This window comes from Patagioenas fasciata, chromosome Z (assembly GCF_037038585.1).
Source record: "Patagioenas fasciata isolate bPatFas1 chromosome Z, bPatFas1.hap1, whole genome shotgun sequence".
Taxonomy (NCBI): Eukaryota; Metazoa; Chordata; class Aves; order Columbiformes; family Columbidae; genus Patagioenas; species Patagioenas fasciata.
Window position 1 is genome coordinate 65223100 of NC_092560.1, and position 23498 is coordinate 65246597.

At 39.9% G+C, this 23498-nt stretch overlaps 1 protein-coding gene across 4 annotated transcripts in view; it reads left to right on the forward strand.

Moving 5' to 3' along the window:
• Positions 1-23498, forward strand: part of ADAMTS12 (ADAM metallopeptidase with thrombospondin type 1 motif 12) — a 171404-nt gene that overhangs the window by 114740 nt on the left and 33166 nt on the right. For 2 of the 4 annotated variants that reach the window (XM_071802788.1, XM_065861194.2), the window contains exons 13-16: positions 80-213; positions 7342-7462; positions 12710-12954; positions 14354-14495. In XM_071802788.1, coding sequence (XP_071658889.1) covers positions 80-213; positions 7342-7462; positions 12710-12954; positions 14354-14495 — 642 coding nt within the window. Of the gene's footprint in view, positions 1-79; positions 221-7341; positions 7463-12709; positions 12955-14353; positions 14496-23498 lie in introns of all 4 variants that reach the window. The other 2 variants (XM_071802789.1, XM_071802790.1) reach the window with 2 other exon arrangements.

Sequence of the window (23498 nt, forward strand, 5' to 3'; positions counted from 1 at the left end):
ATCCTGTCATTCCCTGTGCATTACAGTTCAGTGTTCCACTGAAGTATTTCCTGAGAAAGCATCTTTGTTTTCCTTTCAGCAAACCCCTGTGAGCTCCACTGTCGCCCAATAAATGGCCATTTTTCAGAGAAGATGCTTGATGCGGTTACTGATGGTACTCCTTGCTTTGAAGGAAGGCACAGCCGAGATATCTGTATTAATGGCATGTGTAAGGTATTGGGTATGTTTGCATGTTTCTTTCTCTACAATTTTATAAAGTTATGGGAAAATGTTTAACAATTTTTTTTAAGACTGAGGCCAGATACTCGATTTTATTACATTTTTAATGATCATGGAAACAAGTTGATAGAAAGAGTTTTCTAAGTGGTCATAAGAGTCATTTCTATGCTTTTTAATGAACCCAATAAACTGAGTGGTAATTACTTTTGCTACCTTTGAAGTCTTCTCTTCCTCTTCCATTATTTTAAAATATCAGTTTAGGAAAATCTATTTCTTTTTGATGAAATGTTTTTACAAAGGATTATAGCTTTAACATTGCAATTGGCATCACTACTCTCTGTGGCTTTATTACAAAAATACAGTTTAACATTACACATTATGTAGTTCTGAAGTGACTTGTAATAAGATTGGATGTTTGCACTTGAAGACAGTAAAATTATTTTTGTTTACAACAGTAAATTGAATAACGCTGTACAATGAGATAACAGGCAAACACAAAGTATATGATTCAATAATGTTCTGTTTGTTGAAGAATAAATGTAAAGTTCTCTGCATATTCTGCAGGTTCATAGTAGGTTTCCAGGATGATGTGTGTGTGTGTGGCATTTGAGGGTGTGTTCTGTAAATGCTATAATACAGTCATAACATTGCTTTTAGTGAATTTCTCATAAATAAAACAAGTACTTTACTTGTAGAGGATGTATTACAACTACAGTTTATTTCTCAAAACTGGGGATTTGTGTCCTGTACCCTCCTGAGGCCTGATATTTCTTTTGCTTTTAATGTCATTTGAAACAAAAGCAGACGTGGTGTCTTGTGGAAACTACATTAGCTTGTTGTAGGGAGCTTGGGATTGAATGTCCTAAGCCAATGAGTCATATAAAAATGCAGTTAGAAGGGACTTCAAGAAGTCCCTTCATCTCTTTACAAAATAATTTTCCTTTTATGTAAATTTTTGCATTCTTCTCTTGAAGACTTAAAGTGGTGGGAACTCCACATTTTTAGTAGGCAATTGGCATATACTATTTGGAGACTTTCTGTATTAGTAGAATGCTAGTGTTTCAGAGAGCAGCAATAAAAACTTTTTTTATAAAGTTTCCTTACAGGGTATATGTTTGTGAAAGGGAGTTACTGAGGCCCTACTCAGGTTTACAAATGCAAAGATACTGTACTTGACTTCACTGAGAGCCAGGATGGGCTGACCTGGCCATGAGCAGCTCAAGCCAGCTCGAAACAAACCTTTAACATATCGAAGCGTGTAGTCGATGTTGCATACCACAGCAGTGCTTTTGACTTTCCCTCAGAAGGCTGTCTTTGTGATGTTATACTTTCATTTTCTGATTTCCAGACCAAATGGACTGGACTCATTACAATTAATTTTAGTTTCTGTATGCTTTCTGTATTGAACCTTTCCTGTGACAGCTCAAATTCATGACTGTGTTAGAAATGGCAAAAGTCAATTCATCAGAAGCAACAGATCAGAGATGAAAGGAAAGATAATTTTAATTGCAGTTTGTAGATATTAGATATACTTTATCATAAATACTTGTGGGGACTTGAAGCCTTTCTAAAATATTCCCTCCAAGGTAATGGTGTTAGCATAAATACAGTTCTGTCAGTGTTTCACATGCTGACTGTTGCTTCACATCTTCTGACAGATTTAATTGGAATCAGAATCATGGAGTAAACTTAATCATGAAACTGCCACAAATGAGAGCAAATGATGAATAGGTAACCCAAATAGCTCACGTTTCTGAAAGACGGCGTGCTTTTATCTGAAATATGTACCAAATATAACATTTGAGGAGAAGCTTTTTCAAGTATTTCCATATAATTCACTAATATTTTAGTCCAACTAGTTAAACACCATACATACATTACAGGTCATGGCGAATATATCTGGAAATGCATCTAATATAATGAGTCTGGTACATGAATTCTTGCACTCCGATAGCAACATGTTACTGATTACGTGAAAAAGCAGTTCACAAAAAGTAGTGACAGTGTCTGTTAAAGCCCTAGTCTGGTTTGCAGCACTGTGTCTCATAAAAGCACTTCACGGTTTTTCGGAGTACTAAAATAACACTTTCCTTAGGTCTGAAATTGAATGAAAATTTCAGATGATGATATGGGTGAGGTGTTGTATGTTAGAACCACTGTACATATCGCTCACATCTATTTGGTATGCAGAGTAGATCTTTTTTAACAAGAAAGTTCAGTTTTCCTAGTGAATATGTCAAAACAAGATAGGTAGACTCAAATTCAATCAAGAATTTAAAATCCTAAATTCTGGCTTTGTGGTTTGCCATGGTTTTATTCAGAGCAACAAGAGAAATTGGTCTTACCTAGATGGCTAAATGTGGATTGAGATGCCTCATTTTAGCTACCTGTGGTATACTGGCTGCTGTTCTAGCCACCTTGGCAAAGCCATAATGTGCATCTTCAAGTGACAAGTAAGTACGAACAGATACTAGTGCTAATTCACTTGGCCAATATATGGGTCCTAATTTTTCAGAAAAGCTCTCTATGCCTCAGTGCAATAGGAAGCCTTACCACTGAGGTGTTGATATGGTGTTCCTTTAGAACTTGCCTTATCAGTTCAAGGACAAACTAGAACTGTTAATTCATTTGAGGACCTGGCATATAAAATAGCTGGGTCCTCTCTCTGCTTTGTGCTTAACATGACAGAAGAGTTCCCTGAACGTCTATAACGCCACTAAATTGCTCAGTGCTGGAACCAGCGACTGCAAAGGAGAATCTCAAAGCCACGTGCCTGCAGTTGCAACCAGTTGTTGGGGGTTTTGGTTTGGTTTGGTTTGGTTTGGTTTGGTTTGGTTTGGTTTGGTTTGGTTTGGTCTTTCCAGCTGATGCTAATAAGGGGATGGAAGATGCAGTCCCTTTTGCACCTAACCTGGCCTTCAGATATCTTAGACCCACTCCTGTCATGATGTCTGACTTATAAACAGTTTTGAGTGAAGGCAGCCAACAAGATCTGTCAGTAACTTCATCTCAAATGATCAAGATATATCATGACTAGTTTGCCATTTAACTGTATTGCTCCATACACATCTTTTGGGGTTCACTTTTTTCCCTTTATATAGAAGATCTTTAGAGTACATACCCTATGTTCCTGTTTTGGAAATTATACATCACAAATAGACTCTTAATTCTCACTAGAGCGGCTGTTTGCTGCCCATGTTAATAAGCAAAGATACTGCCACCGAAGGATGTTTGCTGAGCCCTGATACATACAAGATGGAGGAGTTTGGTTAAATATAAGTCATGGCATGGTCTAAAAGTGAAAGCTGATGTGGTATATGCACGGAGAGTGTGCAGACACTGAGAGTGGAGGACCTGAATCTGTGCTGTTTCTAACAGGAATTAATCTCTGGCTCAGAATTTTAGTAGGTTTAAATGACCCTCAGTCATGCAAATCTGTGAGCTGTTCTCTGTGGTGATTTGCAACCATTATGTTGAGGGACTAACATTGTATTGAAGAATAACATAGCTACATAGTACTGGGAAGAAAAGTGTCTTTTCTTTTTTTTTTTTTTCTTTTGCTGTAAAGAAGATTGCACATCTCAGGTTTTTTGTGGTACTTCTCACTATGGTTCAATCTCCTCTTCCCACTGCCAGCCCAACAGGACATTCATTTAGCCCCATCTAGACAAATTATAAGAGAAATAGGCACATCAAGACACATTTCTCCCCATTCGAGGCAATATCATGGTCAACAAGACACGAACATGATTTCTTTATTTGGAGACCAGTGTGGGAGGCAAATGGAAGGAAGAGCTTAAAAGCCCAATGTAGCACCCACGTAACTTTGATATTCAGGCAGTACATCCAGGCTGTACCCCTCAGTGACAGCAAGGACGTTTTGTATCTGCTCCCCCGCTGCCATTCTCACAGAAAAGTCTCTCCTTCTGGAAGTGGCAAAAGGGTGGTATCTCTGGCTGTTTTCCCTTTACTCACAGAGCAGCAGGAAAGAAATTGTTTCCCCTTCCTGCAGTGCAACCAGGCGATTCACGTCATTATTTCTGCCTCCACACTGTGTGGTGGGACCAGTAACAAAGTCAGTCTCAGGTGCATCAGAAAGGCTCTTGGTGAACAGGGAAATGGCAAAGGGCTGCATGGAGCAATGCTAATTTGCAACGCACAAGCCGAGGCACAGCAGTGGATGCAGTAGCACAGCGTGTTTCACTGACAGAGGGTGCACAAGGATGTATGTGTGCAAAAGAATCAGAGTCTGATTCCTGCTGATTTCTTTTCCTGTTTTAATAACATGCATTTAGTCTCCATATCCCTTTTAACAGGCAATTTGGCAGAAATTTGAGGCACATTATTTAAGACAGTTTTAGAAATATATGGCTATGTAGAAGAATTGGAAGAATGAGGAAAGCCAAGTGAAAGGGAAGAGGAAGCAGCTAGAAATTACTCTAATGAATGACAAAAATAATGTGATATTCACTGGAGTGGGAAAGTAAAACATGACCTGGAAATTAAAGTTCATGTAAATGTATTTAGAATTAATAACTACTGAAGCTACTTACTGTGACTCACGAGAACATACACTTTGCGATGGGCATTAACGGCCTTGTAAGGTGATGACCTGTTGCCAGATATGAAGGTCATTGCACCACCAGCAGCACCCCAGAGCTATGGAATAAAATGAAGGCTTTATTTGCTGTGACCTGCCAGAATTGTCTACTGTGCCTCATTCCTGGGGATCCCCATACCACACTGTGCTACATGTGTGGGTAAGGCAATGATATCTGATCATATACAAACTGTGTTTCATGTATCAGAAGAAAAACAAAATACAAGTTTCTGTGGTTGTAACTGGAAGGGACAAAGGGATTCCCTTCATGTCATAGTGATGTCAGATGTTGATGCCATGAGTATGTTGCTGAGGGAAGTGTATGGTGAAGTGGGAAAGTTCTGAGCCAGTTCTGACTGGGCTGATGCAGAGTATAGCCCATGCAGAGACTCAGAATTGTCACCCCAAAGGCAGGGAAGTGATGATGCTGTGGTGCTGCTACTGACACATTTGCTAGTGCAAAAATGATACAATTTGAAGGCATGCCTGTTTTTTTCAGAAGTTCTAAAGAGACACTCCAAAATACTCATTATTAATATTTTCTAATAGCAAAACACAAAATGAAGTGTTCCATTTCCAGATTTTCCTTTTCATAGTTTTCAAGAATATTTTTTATGGTAAGGTGAAATCTGAAAAATCAAAATTGCAATGACAAATCTCTGTCAGCCTGAAAAATTTTCTCCCCAGCTTTCTGTTTAATAGTGAATGTGTGCATAAAATAGAATATAAACTTCAACTTGTAGGACTCCCCAGGGCAGCTGCTCTGGTCTAATAATAAATCTGATAACAATGGCTTTACTAACTGTTGTAGATGATTAACAAATGTACTCATAGTACAGCAAATATACTTCAGAATGCATATCTTTAAGAAAATAGCTACACAACTACCTCTTTTGATTCTTACGAAACATTAAATATAAACTACAGTGCATCCTTAGCTAACAGGTGAAGAGTCAAATCTGAACTCTTAGAGAGATAAAGAACCATCCTGCAGTTACCACAGTGGTGTCTGAGTACTGTGAGTGCTTTGTGAAATAAATCCTTGATCAAATAACTATGCGCTTTGAGGCAAAAATGTAGTCACGAACCTTCTCAGCATGTGCTTATCTCTGTAACATTCTGTACTGCTCATAAATGTGGTCGTTGAGGCCGAGATTGGCCTATGTGAAAGACCTTACAAAGCTTTCCCTTTTTTGACAGTCACCTTCTCTGAAAAGAGGTCAAAGCTGAGGCTGGTGCAGAACCTTTGGCATGTCTGTTGTTTTCAGAGCAGGAATCAGAAGCACTGGCCAAGTATTGGCATTAAGTGATGGAGGAGTCTTTTTTTGAATCCTCTGTAAAAGTGCAAGTGACAGTTTAACACTGTTTGTAACTTGAGGCTTTTCCTTGCTTCCATTTTTACCACTTCTCTAGCTGTTCATTAAGTCGCTGGCACATGGAGGAAAAGTTCAGTGCTTCTTGAGCTAAAAAAGACAGAAATGTATTAGAGAATGAAGGAGCCTTTATACTTAGATTGATCTAGTAGATGGATTTTCCTGACAGAAACTTACAGAACATTGCAGCAGATTGTGTACTGAAGATATAAAATAAAATCAAAATCAAAAGAGGGGATACTCAGATTTTCATACAGGGTGTTAGAGAAACTGGCCTTATCACACATGAAAACTTCTTTTGCGAAAAATCAGCCAAGGAAAACTTTACATACTACCAGACTTATGGTTGTTCATCTAAATAACAGGCCTCAAGATGTCTTAGATACCATCAACAACCATTAAGTGTTGGACATCAGGTTGTGTTCTGCAACCTTGCTACTTTTGAGAGAGAGGTGAAAAACACCCCAAAACTAGATGAAGATTTTACTGAGGTTTAAAGAAGTTAGAGCACTGAATTTTTTGTTTTGGCAAGGAGCGAATTTTGTCATGTCTCAAAATCAGTAACTTTTTTTCTCTCTGTAGCAAGCATGAACTGAAAAATCAGTCTTTACCAGAACTTTCTCTTTGACTCATTGCCCTATGCTGGCAAGCTGGAGAAGCAGCTGTCACACCTATAAAATTTCAGGCCTGCTGAAGAGGGTTTGTCTGCAGTAGTGGTGCTGCACTGACTGACTGCCATGAAAAGCTGGCACAGAGCTTTCATTTCTGTCACTGGGTTGTGCTCCTGAGAATCCATGGTTGCTTCTACGACATAAACAAGCAGACACAAATCCTACATGTGTTGGCCTGTCCTAGATGTCGAAGCTGTTTTGGTGGCACATTTCCATCTCAAGTAACTGATCACTACTCAATGATTTGATTATATGGTGGTGGTTTTGGTGTTTTTTTTTTTCACCTTCATATTAATACATATGAGTTTGACTTAGATATAACAATCTGTACTGTTAGTTTGTTGATATAGGATATATACTTTTCCACAATTGATTCCCTCTTTCTTGGAAAAGCAGAGTACTCTGAAGGCAGTGATACGGGATATTGAGTATTTCATCATGGAGAGTACATTTATTCTGAAAATGTTTTTCTTTCTAGACTGTTGGCTGTGATTATGAGATAAATTCCAATGCAACTGAAGACCAGTGTGGAGTTTGCCTGGGAGACGGCTCTGCTTGTCGTACAGTGAAGATGATATTTAATCAAAGTGAAGGATTTGGTAAAATAGGTTATTTTTTTACACTCTTCAGCTGATATAGTGATTTCTCTATGTAGAAAGACTTAAGCACACTTCATTGCTAACTGAGTGACTGATACGTGTAGGGAATTGTAAATGGATGTTTCACAGTGAATCATGCTCGTGCCAGAAAATATCTGTGGTCTGTGCTTTTGAAGTTCACCTCGTCCAATAAAAATGATGTCAGAGACCAGCAAACCCTATGCAAGTTATGCAGGTAATAATAAAACCCAAAATGGGAAGTGCATTTACAAACAATGTAATTTACCACCGTGCAAAATCAGGACCAAGTCTCTGGACAGTGTAGGGCACCAAGAAAGTGCTGGTGCTTTGGGAATTCATTTCTAATCATCATAAATCTGATACCATTTGCCCTGGTAAGCGTGTGCCACCTCTTTTTTAACTTTGCACTTCTGGTTGCTGTAAGATTTTCTGTGGCATGCATCTGGCTTGGAAGGGGTGAAAAGTAACTCCCTGCAGGGTTAAGGTGGTCTGAATCACACTTGGAGGACTGAGGTTTTCTTCACTGACAGCACTGAGACATTCAGGCTTCAAGTTGCTTTGTGTGAGATGAATGGGAGCCAAAGAATCTAGAAGAGGAACTAGGATACTAAAACTGGGTGAGAACCACGACATTGAACTGGAGGTGAAAGAGACAGCCATGGCAAACAGCTTTGAATAGGGAACCAGGACAGAAAAGGGAGAGCTGAGGATACGAATCATTAGTGGGTGTGCTTAGAGCAAGGTCCATGGCTGAAGAGCAAGCCTGGTGCAGAGATGAGAAGTCTGAAGAGCAATAATTGGTACCTCGTTGGCAAGGAGGGAGGTGGTGAGGCTGTGGTGAGACTGTGTTTTTGGCTGGCTCTTGGGTTTTATTGGGGTATTTTTCATACAATAATTCTGTTTTGCACAAATATGATTTGTGCTAATAATTTAGAGCTGGTTTGATAAGATTTTCCAAAGTTTAAAGGAAAAGCACTTTTAGTGTTTCAGGTGGGTTTTTTTTTTTTTTATGTACTATGTACTTGTATTTGCTTCCTGCAGCTCTATATCCCACAGGTAAACTGTGAAGATGCCTGGAACCATACAGCAGTGCAGGTTGTATATTTATGTGAGACTTAAAACAGAAAATCTAGAGCTCCCTCTTCTCCAATACTACAGCCTTGAGCCTCTGATATTTTACTTCTGCTGCTCTAAAATGCACTCTGCCTTTGACTGTGTGTGGGTTTTTCAAGGCTGCAGATGATGTGAAGTTTATTTTCAAATAACAGTTTTACTAAAAAGGTAACAGTACTGTAACACATGGGAGGATAAGTGCCTCTTATTTTAATTAATTTTGTGTTTTACCTTAACTTAGTTTTTTCTTCCCCCAAGATTCAATGTCTCACTGACAGATACTGCTGAGGGATATTAAGTTATTTAATGGCTGTCTTTAGATTCAGTATAGAATTGTTTGATTCTGCAGATTATTTCCCTTCTACAGATGTTGACTCCATTGCAAAAAAAATAAGCAAAAGTGTCAGAAAAGGCCGAGGTTGGTGGGCTCTTCAGCTTTTAAGACAATGTACGGATCTCAGTGATGTTTACTGTTAAATGGAGAATGGGAAGATGGTTTTGTTCACAATATCTGTCTTCTTTTTTGTCTCTGAGAGGTACTGTGATTTTCTGTCTTGCAGTACAGATTAATGGCAGTGTGGCTAGTGAAAAGTTTATGTAAGCTCATAAATTCAGTATAGGTAACAAAACTGGACCGAAGCATGCAGCCAGTCACTGGCAAGGAAGATTTGAAGAGTTTTTTTCTATGTTTAATGGCACAGAGAAATACAAAATCAAAGCTAATCTGTTTTGATTTAAAACTTTCTTCAGAACTTCAGTCCAGCTGGGTTCTTGGGTCTGGTTCTGAAGCAGTATATGATCTGTCTACAAGCTGACTGGGTTGCCAGGTCAGACTGATGGAATGCCAGGAAAGAGTTTTAATAATTCAACCTTTCACTGCATGGCAGGGGGATGAGTTTTACCTGCAGCTTTACCTCTTCATGATCAGAAAGAAAAGTTTGCCTTTCCTATGGATGCAAAATGGGAGTAGCAGTCCATTGCACATGCAGGGAGAACTGAATTTTCCAGTTCTCAGTAGCAAGGGGTCAGTGCACTTAAATTTAGGAACATTAGGGAATGAGGGATTTTACAGTAGGGCTGGAGGTTATCTTACCCTGACAATCAGAAGGGGAGTTTAAGTGCATGTCACTCCCGTGAGAGGCTGCGTTTTAGCAGAGTCACAGGTAAACAAGAAAACTGTGGCTGTACTCCCCCTGACGTGGAGGTTTATTCTAGTCCTGTTGCCTCCTGACCAACTTGGCCTGGCTGAATCAACACATGTTGTGATCTCCTTGTTTATCCCTATTTCATTTTCGTGCAACCAAGGTGCAGACAGATCTGGTACATGCCTGAACCCAGCCTCAAGATGAAGTCTGGACATAGCCATGTTGCAAATGTGGATCTGAGAGACTGGAAGGTCTCCTGGATCCTCACTTAGGAGGCTGTCTCTGGGCTGTGATTTTTTACGATTACCATCGCACACTGCAGGCTCCACCTATTCCACAGGAAGACCGTATGCAGCCACACCTTGACTTGCAAACCTGATATGCCACTGGGAGCCTGTGCTGTTTTCCACATAATAATCTTTTGGTAGTGCCTAGAGCCTGGCTTAGAGGAAAGTCGTGTCTCAGACCCATTCATTTTTAAGACAGAGAAGCTCACAGATGTGACAAACTGGAGAGTGGGATGTGAGCTGTTGCGATAAGGAGAAATAGTGATATCTGATTATCATCTTATCTGCAAGACTGTGTTAACCACCTCAGTGAATTTATTCATCTTTCACAGCAATTGGAAAAAAGAAACAAGCTCTTCAGTCCAATTTATTCACATTGTACTCTCATCCATGTTTAAGAGAATATAGATTTAATTTTAGTTAAAAAAGAAAATATTAATAGCATCAGTCTGAGAGCTGCCATTTCACAGGTGTGTGTGGCAGCACCTACAGTATGGGTGCTACAGGATTTAATGAACACAGCACATAGGTCAGCTGACATTTTGACTGTTATTAAATCTCAGATCTCTCAATATCCTTATCAGATGAAATCATAAAACCAGCAACAATTATATAAACACCATCCACATCATTTTTAAACAAAAGATTATTATGTTGAGTGACAAACTCAAAAGCTTGCTGCTGATCAGCTTTACTTTCAAAAGCAGATAACACTGATTGTGAATTAATATGAGATTCTGGGAAATCAGGAGATAATTTAGCTATTCAAAAAAGGGAGGGCTAGGGGAAAAGGAATGTGATACATTGACCAAGTAGTAACATCTATCATCAGACAGTTGAGATGCATTTAAAATCAAGTTTATGAGCAACAGCAGGTGATACAGACAAATAATTATGGAAAACCTTGAGAGGATACAGATTTTTATGTTACAACAGAAAACAAATTATGTTTCATTTATTGTTTTTTTACTTTGTATTTTGAACAAATGTTATCCTAATTACACCTGGGGAAAAAAAAAAAAAGGAAACGAAAAGGACACCAAGGTTACAAAGCCAAGCTCTTAGGATGTGACACAATTAAGATTTTCCATGCTGTGTTAATTTGGCCCACTTGTGAGTATGCCTTCTAATCAAGTCTTTAGTTACACGATCACACACTGTGTTTGTAACACGTCTTCTCTACACAGAATGAATAGAGAGAACATTTGGGAGAATCATTAGACCTTGGTTACTTATAATAGACCTAGACCACTGGTTTCCTAAAATATAAATTATTCAGTAATCTTCCAGATTTTGTTATTTCCTTCACTTATGAAAAACTGAAAAAAAATAATTTCTGCAGTCAGTCTGGGAAACTTGCAAGAGGTGACAACTAGAAAACTCTCCCTACTGAATGTTACTCACAGGAAAAATATTTGTCGTTTAATTTGGAAGGGCCTAAAATAGACAGATCCTTTTTTTTTTCTTGTACCATAAGTAACATAAGACATTAGAACCAATACGTACCACTCTACAAGAGAGCTGTGAAGAAAATTCAAATGTTGAGGACTTTGGGACATTTACTTACAAGAGTAGGTTGTTGTACAGCATGTAAGTACGTCTGGTAGGTGGAGAGTGTTGATATTGAATATTACGTAGTTTGCCCAGTGTGGTTTATCTCACTCATGTGAGAGCGTGAGCAAAGGTGATAAGCTTATTTCACAAGATAGGTGAGTGGGATGTGAATCTCAGAATTTAATTTGTGACCTTAGCAGTGTGCGATGAGAACTGAGGAACCACATATGTTCCAGTCTTGAGGTAAACCAGCAGAAACTGCAGCTTAGGCTCGCAGAGCACTTACTTGCAGAGGTGTCTTCCATCTGATTTCCAAAGTCCAGCCAGGAGCAATAGCAAGAAAGATGTCTAGTTTCTGTTCAAGTTTCCATGTGAACTTCCTTTTACCTTTTTTTTTTCAATAGCAACAGCAGGACCCTATGAAGTGTGAAGCACAGAGCTGGATGTCATGTATTGCCTGTGATGCAAACAAAATTCTGTAATAAGTGCTCTAAGTTCATTCTTAACACACATAACAAAAATCTCTTTTTACAAATAACTTTATACATGAAGAGCTATTGAACTTCCTTGTGAAAGTCAGTAGTTCATAAATATCTGTTTAGCTGATCATTGTAATTTGAGGCATTTGAATAAAATCAGGAGGGTTTTTTTGTAGCAAGGCTATCTGTGGGAAACAGCTGGGGAGAAATAGAATTACTTAACAGAAGGTAGATGGAATTTTGTACATACCTGTGCACTGGTGACTGATGAAAACTCCCCTTGAAAACTGAAAAGACATTTCCCACAAGAGGCTGTTAAATGGCTAGGAATCCCTGTCATTTCCCATTGCAGTATGCCAAAACCGTTGGGTATGGTTGTGGAGATGCTGATGCTCATCTGTGGAGCAGATCAGAAAAGCATTCACCTCCATATAATTTCTAAACGCCACAATACATATTTGTATTCCCCAGCTGATGCTGCAAAACCTAGTTTGGAAGGACACACCATTAACTAACTGATATACAAGCTCTGTGATAGCACATTTGTATAAATTTTCAAGAAAGGCTGATATTTAATTTATGTGATACATAAGTAAAATGCAATAACGTTTTTGTTGTTCACCTCTGTGAACCTTTCTTGTCTCTTAGGATACGTTGATATTGGGCTAATTCCAAAAGGTGCGAGGGGAATCAAAGTCATGGAAGTTGCAGAAGCAGGAAATTTCCTTGCTGTGAGAAGCAAAGACCCAGAAAAGTATTACCTGAATGGAGGCTTTATCATCCAGTGGAACGGCGAATACAAAGTGGCAGGAACGATATTTCAATATGACAGAACAGGGGATCTAGAAAATCTGACTGCTCCAGGACCCACCAATGAATCAATATGGATTCAGGTAAATAGGAGATCACTAACTGAACCTGCTGGGTTTGGATGGCAGCAGAATGTGCTCTGGCTCTGAAACGGAGGCTGGAAAAATACATATATTTATATATAAAATATTCTATTAGCATGTTGTCTTGTGAAAATCAATTGAGCTGTTTTGGGGAGAAATAAACTCCTTGCTTGAGAGATTTGTTCATCCTGCCTGAAAAACAGATGTCCAGTGTTATACTCAGATGATTATTAAAGCCTGGTCTGATCCCAGGCTGCCTCTAGGATGGAGATCCTTCCACCTGCAGTTGGTCAGTCCTTTGCCAAAACTTCCTTGGGTTTTGTGCCAGTTTAGACCAACATGTGGCTGTGATTTGAACTAAACCCAGTTCAAAAGCAACTATTTATCACAAAAAAGGGGCTGATGTCTGACTGTGAACAGTGAGAGCTAGGGATGGCTGACAGCAGTGACAGCTTACACTGTGCAAGAAAATACAGCATTAGATAGGTGGATTAATAGCTTATGGTAAGTGAAATGGATCCATTTAGTGTCCACTGAGGTTGCTCCCTTTTGTTTTTTTTTTTTTTTTTTTTTTATGTTGCTTTGTATATTCTAACTTAAATGTAATCTACTTCTGTTAGTTCTGCAAAATTACTTTTAGATTATCCCTTTGTTCTCTGAATGTATCTTTTCTGGCTTGTTTGCCTCTGTATCCACCATGCAGTTAAAAGAAGTATTAGGGATGTGATGGGAGCCGCTTCCATACTTTGAGTGTATGATGAGAAGGCACATCCAACGGGTGCTCATTGTTTACTGTCAGAAACAAGTTCAGGGAAACAATTAGGAAGAAGAGTAGTTCATGCTGAAGTCTTTTATGATATTTTTCTTTTCTGCCTCTCATCAGCCAAACAGTAAATTTTTTGAGTGGCTCTTCTCAATTGGAATTTTCCTTCTTAATCCAGAAACACTGAAAAATAGTATTGAAAGAGTATCTGAATAAAGTCGGTCATTTTCTGACCTACTGGTTGTTTTCTAACAGCTATTTCATATGGATAGGGAAATTAGAATTTATAATGGTGATAGGTAATAGCTCGTAATCAGCAGCACATTTGACAGTGCCTTGGATGGACTTTCCATTATCTTTTCTTACAGTCAATAGGATACCAATTGTGCTGACCCACTTACTCCCACCTGTGCTCACAAAAGTGCATGGCAAGAGACTGTGTCTTAAAAAGATAGACATGCATTCCTGTCAGTGCACAAATGGAAGTTTTGTTGGTCTCCTTCTCTGAACTGATAGTGGGCTCCAAAATGGGTTGCTTTAAACCTTACTGGTTCTTCTGTTTTCACACTTCGAAAGCTTTGGGCCAGTAGACTATGAAAATTGCAAGAACTTAAATAAACTACACTATTTTTCCAGCTACTTTTTCAGGAAACTAACCCTGGAATCAAGTATGAATATACTGTACGTAAAGAAGAAAGTCATGAGAATGAGATTGGAGAGCCAGGGTATTTTTGGCAGTATGGAGACTGGACAGTCTGCAGTGTTACCTGTGGAAGAGGTAATTACTCATGTCCTTTTTCTATTACTGTTTCTCTTCATTACTGGCAAATCTCATCTTTTAAGTTATCCAGACAGCACTCTCAAAGAGGTAATGTCCTTTAATTTACATTTCATAGTAAAGCAGATCACATGGTTATAATGAAGTATTTTGGCATTAAAGTAAAATATTATTAAATAATTTCGAGCAAATAGATTTCCATAACACCTGCCCTGAAATTCTCAACCTCTGTGAACTGAAGAACTGTAGTTTTATTTTCCTCATAATTTTTTGTCAATATTTTTCACAGTAACCCTGCTTCCCAGCAAACTAATTTGCGACCTACTCCTGTTTCCCTATTGAGCCTTTTCAATATAATAACTACAAAAAAATATTCTTCATTTCTGTCCTGCCCTGATAAGCAACAATGCTTTCTGTGCATTGCTCAATAATTGCTGTATTTAAATCAGTCTTGAGAATTTAGATATATCTTTGCCACTCTCAGTACAATGGCTTGGGAGTAGCTGCAGTTATGTTGTAGTTCTGCACATTATATCAAACCAGACAAGCAGAATGACAACCACGAATGAGGATCTAACAACAGGTCTGGAAGTTTGCCTTTGGTAATGCACAGAAAATGCTGGCAGGAAAACTTTCTTTACAGTACTTAACACCTCAATGAGATGAAGATAATGCTAGCTGTAAACTGATAATGATAAAAGGACTGAAGGTTTCTTTACAAAAGTAAAGGCTTTTAAGCCATTCTTTGTGAGAACAATTTTTGAAATACGAAAAAAATATTATGTGTGAAAGACCATCTGCACTTGGGGAAAGAGATTGCAGCCTTCTGTCTGAATTAGTCCTGGTTTGACTGTGCAGAAGAAGAGTCCTGGAAATCTGATGGGAACCTTGTTCATTGACCGTCTGTATGAAAACTCTACAGAACAGTAGAAGATCACTATTACAGACACTGGACAAAACATGAAATAAGCCTATTTTCTTTCTAATACTAGGGTTTGCATTTGGGTTTTGTTTGTTTTGTTTGTTTGTTTGTTTGTTTTTTAAATAATTATCATTTTTTTAAACTACTTCTCAGAAAGAAAAAGACAAACCAAAGCTGCAAAAACTTCAGTTGGGAGTCTAGAAGCAGCGATGAATACAGGAGTAATGATTTTTAAATCTTTCCTGTCAGGAAATAAAACTAAAAAGTGCATTTTCAGTGATTTGAACAAAGGGTATTGGCATTAACATTAGAAAATTAAAAGAAATTTAGAAGAATAGTGTAAATTACCCCACTCCAAAAATATTACTATAATATTAAAAAATTATTTGGATATATATAAAGGACAATTTAGAGATGTGTGCCCATCCATCCGTATGTGTATATATATATATGTATATGTAAGTATCTGTCTGGCTTTTTCTTTTTTTTGAGAAGAGTCAGCACAAAACACCATGTACATTCTGGTTACCAGAAAAAAAGGTACCTAAAACAAGTGTTTTGTTTAATTGCGTTCTGTATGTTCTAGCTTTGTTACCTAGTTGTGATTAGTGTTCAATGTAACAATTGGCATGATAACAAGGAGAAAGAAAAAAGCATTATTAGACTGTTTATTATGTTGTTTTGCTTTGCTTAGTTTTGGGTTTTTTTTGACATCAGCCACAGTTTTCCCAAAACTGTTTCTTACTGAGTAAATTATAACCCTGTGTACTACCTTCTGGCTAAAGAACTGTGTGACTTGGCTTTGATTTCTAACTGCCACATAGCTTATTTAAATAGAGTAATGCAGGATATGTGGGTTTTTTCAGTTTTTATTTAATAAGTGGCTTCCCCTGTTTACTGCTGTATGGCTTTTAGTAAATACTTCATGTGGTCATTGGCTTTTTCTTTAGATAAGTAGAAATTATATGTTTCAGGCAAGATTGTGGACTTGTTGACATGAGTTTGCAGGGGAACCAAGAGGTGTATCACAGTTCAAAAAAGCACAGAAATCTTCCCAGTTCTCTGCATTCCTCCATGGACAGGAGAAAAGGAATGAACAGACCCTTTTCTCTTTTTTGTTTTAGATATATACATTTTGAAAAGTAACTGAAAATGTCTGAAAGAGGATGTTACCTGCTAATATGTGATGCAGTCAGGGTTCTGCTGCTTACTTCCTGTGCAGAAGAAAAGGAAAGACCTGGGCACAGAACTTCAGCGCATCACTTGGACCAGTGACGCTCTGCTTATCTGCAGTTTTCTTCAGATACTCTGTGCTTAATCTGGCTGTGCTCTGGGCTGTCTGAATGTGAACCACACAAGTTGTTGTCATGTTAGCTTGGCACTGAGTCAAAGCCCTCCTAAGTACCACACTGGTGCTGTAATAGAGCAGGTTTATGCCCAGATGAGCAGAGCACAATCACATCATAAAACCAAACAAACCAACAAACAAAACCCCAAAACAACAACAACAAAAAACCCTACACCAAAACCTGAGCTTAGCTGCATAAAAAACAGAGTGTAGTAGTAAAGAAGGTTTATTTGGTAAATGTTAAGTCTCCATGATTATGGAAATTTGGAAACTCTTGAGTCTTGCTACATTTAGCAGGGAATGGGCATAGTAGTAGTTGTTGACCTAGAACCAGAAAGTCTTACATGGTTGCGCATTGTTGTGGTTTGAGCACCTTGAATTCAGTTCAGGACCAGGAAACAGAATTAAGGCAGAACTGAATGTTCCCAGTGTTGCTGGATTAAGCAACACCCTTCTCTGACTTCCACGGGACTTCCTTCTGGCTTTAAATGATGAGATTGATTTTATCTTAACGTACCTTCTGTTTAGATTCACAATATATTGCCATTGGCAGTAACAGACCTGTTGTGCCAAATCCCAGGTATATGAAAGGTTTCTAAGATAAAATGCATTGAAACAGGCAAGAAGATCATCTTCTACTATCAGTATGCTGCGTGATAAGTCTTACTGAAGGAAAGCCTACAATGGGAGTCAAGGAGATAAGAAAAATTGCATTTATTTAGGCTAAATGTGGGAGTAAAATAACCTTTAAGGATTTCTGAGGTCATCACTTTGTAAATAGTAACTGATTAGTTTTTCGGTGTAAAAGGGAGGGCCAGGAAAGGTAGGCATTCGAACTCACTTTGACAGCCATAGTCAGTGGGAGAAATTGATCCTTAGTTATAGTTTTGTTCTCTTGGCAAACCTAGACCCATCTAAAGATTCAGCCCAGGGTCTCTCATCTTGACTGCTCAATGTGACAGCAGTAAATCCAAGGGCACTTTGGCTTTTTGTAACCACGGAGAGCAGAGCAATGCAAATAAGTGCTTTCTGGAGTCAAGAGACTGAAGCCGAGTTAGGGAGTGAGAAATTGAGCTACAGGCACGGGAATGGGCTGGTGCAGGAAAGCCTCATCTGTCCTAAGAGAAAAAATATGGTTTTAGCCCCATGATAGATCTCGTCTTCCAAGGGAAATGTACCTGGAAAAATTCCCAATGATGAATAATATAGTGTCTTTGTAGACTGATGCTGTCCGTTCTCAGAATTAACCCAGGGCAGCTTCTTAAAGATATTTTCCAAAAGATTCTTGGCCTGAAGGTAGCATCACGCTGTGTCCTTCCCTAACTTCACTGCAACTGAGAAAGAGAAGATGCAAATGTGTTCATGTTTTCCTTTATTTATGTGCGCCTGTCTTTTGTAGTTTCAAAGAGTGGGTCTGGCCAGCCTACAATAACACCATTTCACAGAATCACAGAGTCACAGAATATTAGGGATTGGAAGGGACCTCAAAAGATCATCTAGTCCAACCCTCCTGCCAGAGCAGGAACTACACAGGAATGTGTCCAGGCAGGTTTTGAATGTCTCCAGAGTAGGAGACTCCACAGCCTCCCTGGGCAGCCTCTTCCAGTGTTCTGTCACCTTCACCATGAAGAAGTTTCTTCTCAAATTTAAGTGGAACCTCCTGTGTTCCAATTTGAACCCATTACCCCTTGTCCTACCATTGGTTGTCACCAAGAAGAGCCTGGCTCCATTCTCGTGACACTCACCCTTTGTATATTTGTAAACATTAATAAGGTCACCCCTCAGTCTCTTCTTCTCCAAGCTAAAGAGACCCAGCTCCCTCAGCCTTTCCTCATATGGGAGATGCTCCACTCCGTTAATCATCTTCGTGGCTCTGTGTTGGACTCTCTCCAGCAGTTCCCTGTCCTTCTTGAACTGAGGAGCCCAGAACTGGACACAATATTCCAGGTGTGGTCTCACCAGGGCAGAGTAGAGGGGAAGGAGAACTTCTCTGAACTTACTAACCACCCCCTTCTAACACACCCAGGATGCCATTGGCCTTGGCCACAAGGGCACAGTGCTGGCTCATGGTCATCCAGCTGTCCACCAGGACCCCCAGGTCCCTTTCCCCTACGCTGTTCTCTAGCAGGTCATTGCCTAATTTATACTGGAACCTGGGGTTGTTCCTTCTCAGATGCAAGACTCTACACTTGCCCTTGTTATATTTCATTAAATTTTTCCCCACCCAACTCTCCAGTCTGTCCAGGTCTCGCTGGATGGCAGCACAGCCTTGTGGCGTGTCAGCCACTCCTCCCAGTTTGGTGTCATCAGCAAACTTGCTGACAGTGCACTCTTTTCCCTCATCCAAGTCGTTGATGAATATATTGAATAATACTGATCCCAGTACTGACCCTTGAGGCACTCCACTAGATACAGGCCTCCAACTAGACTCTTCCCCATTGACTACAACTCTCTGGCTTCTTTCCTTCAGCCAGTTCCCAGTCCACCTCACAACCCGATCATCCAGACCACACTTCCTTCAGTTTAGCTGTAAGGGTGCTGTAGGAGACTGTGTCAAATGCTTTACTGAAGTCAAGATAGACCACATCCACCGTTCTGCCATCATCTATCCATGCTGTTATGTCCTTATAAAAGGCGATGAGCTTGGTCAAGCATGACTTCCCCTTGGTGAAGCCATGTTGACTGCCTCTAATGACCCTCTTATCCTTGATATGCCTTGAGATGGCACCAAGGATAGGTTGTTCCATCACCTTTCGAGGGATGCGGGTAAGGCTGACTGGTCTATAGTTACCCGGGTCCTCCTTCTTGCCCTTTTTGAAGACTGGAGTGACATTTGCTTTCCTCCAGTCCTCAGGCACCTCTGCCATTTCCCAAGACTTGTCAAAGATGATGGCGAGTGGTCTGGCAATGACCATGGGTGCATCTGGACCCATGGATTTGTGGATCTCAAGATTGCTTAATTGCTCCCTAACCCAGTCTTCATCAGCCGAGGCAAACTCCTCCATTATTCTGACTTCCTCTGGGGCCTCAGGGGTACGGGGCTCCTCAGGGCAGCCTCTGGCAGAGTAGACAGAGACAAAGAATGCATTCAGTAACTCTGCCTTCTCTGTGTCTTCTGTCACCAGGGCACCCACCTCATTCAACAGTGGGCCTACATTGCCTCTGGTGTTAGTTTTAACTGCCACATATTTGAAAAAGCTCTTTTTGTTGTCCCTGACCCCTCTCGCCAGGTTTAATTCTAAGGAGGCTTTAGCTTTCCTAGTTGCCTCCCTACATCCTCTGACAACAGCCTTATATTCTTCCTAAGTGGCCAGCTCCTCCTTCCATGATCTAGAAATTCTCCTCTTCCACTTGAGCTTACCCAGCAGTTTCCTGTTTAACCATGCAGGTCTCCTGGCTCCCTGCTTTGACTTCCCACATGTCGGGATGCTCTGATCTTGAGCTTGGTACAGGCAGTTTCTGAACACTAACCAACTGTCTTGGGCCCCTTTACCTTCAAGCACCCTTGCCCATGGGATTTCCCCTAGCAATTGCTTGAAAAGGCCAAAGTTTGCCCTGCTGAAGTCCAGGGTTGCGATTCTGCTTGCTATTCTGTTCCTGCCACACGAGATCCTGAACTCCACCATTTCATGGTCGCTGCAGCCAAGGCAGCCCTCAACCCTTACTGCTTCAACCAGACCTTCCTTGTTAGTGAGGATGAGATGCAGCAGCGCTCCTCTCCTAGTCAGCTCCTCCACCATTTGTGTCAGAAAGTTATTGTCGAGGCACTAGAGGAGCCTCCTAGACTGTGGCTGACTGGCTGAGTAGTCCTTCCAGCAATCATCAGGGAAGTTAAAATCCCCCACAACAACCAGGGCCTGTGATTGTGAGGCTGCTCTCATCTGCCTGTAGAAGGCTTCATCAACTTCCTCACCCTGATCTGGTGGCCTGTAATAGACACCTACCTGGCATCACCCCTGCCAGGCTGCCCCTTAATTCTCACCCACAGACTCTCAACTCGCTCCTCATCTGCCCCTGGACTGTACTCAGTACATTGTAGTTTCTCTCTCACGTAAAGAGCAACTCCACCACCATGCCTGGCTGGCCTGTCTTTCCTGAAGAGGACATAGCCATCCTTGACCACATTCCAGTCATGTGAGCTGTCCCACCATGTCTCTGTAATTGCCACCAGGTCATAATCTCCTGCCTGAACACAGGTTTCTAACTCCTGCTTATTCCCCATGCTGCATGCATTGGTGTACAGGCATTTCAGGGAGCGAGCTGAGCACACTGATTTCACCCTAGGGGGATGGGAGGCCTGCCAGGCTTCATCAACTCTAGAGTGATGCCTCACTGATACAAGCCCAGCTACAACCCCATCCCACTTTGAGTCTAGGTAGACTACAAACTTCCCCACAATGAGGGTCAACTCTGCATATTGGGCCCTCTGTCTCTCTGAGGGACAGGGAAAAAATACTGTCTTTAAACATCAGTGTTTTCTATAGCAAACATATCTAACACTGAATGCAGGAAAAAGGAGAACACATTGCAATACCTGATACCTATTTGCAATGTAGAAAATAATGCAGGAATTATTTTGCAATCCATTTCCTGACAAAAGAATGCTGAAATAAATAATATATGGTAAGAATAATAAGCTCTGCCCTGTCCTCACTGCAGTGCAGTTTGAATCTCTGGCTGCCATTTGCTTTATGCAGAAAGGAATTGCTTTGCAGTCACGATGTATGCACACCAGATAGTGTCTTACAAACTTCTGCACTTTCTGGCTGAGGGCCTGTCCCTCCAGAGCCTAAGCTAAAGACAACATGTAAAGCGCTTAAGCTTTTTTGTAGGAGGATTAATTTAAATGCCACATTGAGGTTTTTCTTCTAGATCAGCTACCCATTCTTTCTTTAAATAATGGTCAATTCAAAATTACAAGTGTAAATCCTTCATCTTTGTGTAAAGGCTTCAATTGTATTTCTTAAAACTACCTTTGAGTGGCATTGAACACAAGAAGTGAGGTACAGCACAGCAGCAACTAAGGGAGAATATTAGGCAACTTCAACAATTTACTTCCCCATAGATAACATCAGTAATTGGCAAATTTTCAAAGCTTTGCAAAAGGACTTAACTGTAAGATTTGTTTTCGGGGTTAATTGTTATGTGCTCTCTAAGTCTTTCACAACTGTTATCAGGGCTGCTTTGCAAAATTACCTCCAGGTGTTCCTGAACTGAAATGTAGAACTAAACTTGTGGCATGGATTTTAAAAAACAGAGGTCATTGTATTTTCCTTTGCTATTGTGAGTCTAAGTTTTGTAACACCAAGAATGTAAAGGCTCAGACTTGTATTCTGCATATAGCTTGTACATGCAATGAATATAATTTGTTCATTCAAATACCAAAGTGAACTCCTTGCAGAATACCTGATGTGATGCGTGACTGTGACAATTACACATTCAAATTAGTTTTGCAATCAAATATGCTCTTTTGCATACGCATTTTGTATGTTTGCTTCTGGTCCTTCATTTCTATTGTTATCAGCCTTAATTTGGCCCAAACTAAGGGCTATTCAGCCACCAGAATTCTAATTCCTGTTTCAAAAACTTTCCACAGCCAAATGGTTTTTAAACTGGCACCTTGTTTTGCAAGCTGAGTGAGAAATCAGAGGCTGAATGGGTCAGCTTTCTATCTAGGAAGTTCTGCATTGGGGGTGAAGTGGCAGAGGGAGGTAGAAGCAATCTCTGAGTAGATTTTGTGAAATGAACACTGTTCTTTTGTCTGATTGTTGTCATTCTTGTTTGGTTTTTTTGTTTGTTGGTTTGGCTTTGGGTTTGGTTTTGATTTTTGTTATGTTTTGTTGTTGATGGTTTTGTGGGATTTTGTTTTGTCTTGTTTTTCCAGAAATATTCATAGGGTTTTTTTTTTCAGAGCTGAGATGGTTAACTTCTGTGTAAAGAAACATGGGTGTGGGAACGGCTACTTCAGCTAACTTAATATTTTACTTGCAAGTGAGTCTTACCGCAAGGGAGACAGTGAAGTGATGGTAGTGATACCTAAGGTGCAATGAGTGCTGAGGTGAGCAGAAAGGAAGGGCATGTTACCCCTCCAGAGGAAAAGCAAGATCTTTACAGTGGGATTATGACCACAGAGACAATGTCCTGATGAATACAGCCAACATCTTGGTGCATGCAAAACAGTTGTCAGTGTGGAGCAGCTAGCACTGAGGTCAGAGAGAAGGAAGAAGTGAAGTGAGGAAAACAGCAGTCCTTGCAGACCCTTATGGAAACAGTGTTTAGTTTTCCAGTTTTGCTGAGTTTTTAAGTATATTTTGAATTTTTAATCTGTGACTTAAATAGAATATTACGCATATAAGTTATGTAACTGTAAATGTTTGGTAGGGCAGGGTCAGTGTGCAGTTTTCTACTCCTGCTGTGTTTTCCAGTTCAAGTTGTTCAAGCGGAAAAAAAAAACTGTATTTCATTATGTCATATATATAGCTACATACATATAGATATGCAAATAGATATATGCATGTAGGATTCCTTCCAAATTTGGAACTGAACTGTACATAGTCATGATGAAAAAAATGTGCATTCTTGGCTTCTTTAACTACAGGAGGAGTTCGTATAGTTTCCATAATAAAAATTGTTTGTGTGAATAAGTTAGTTTATTGATGCCAGCAATCAGCAAATGTTTTATGAGAAGACACAGCCACAAAACAAAACTTTTGCAAAGGTTTGTGGTGGTTTT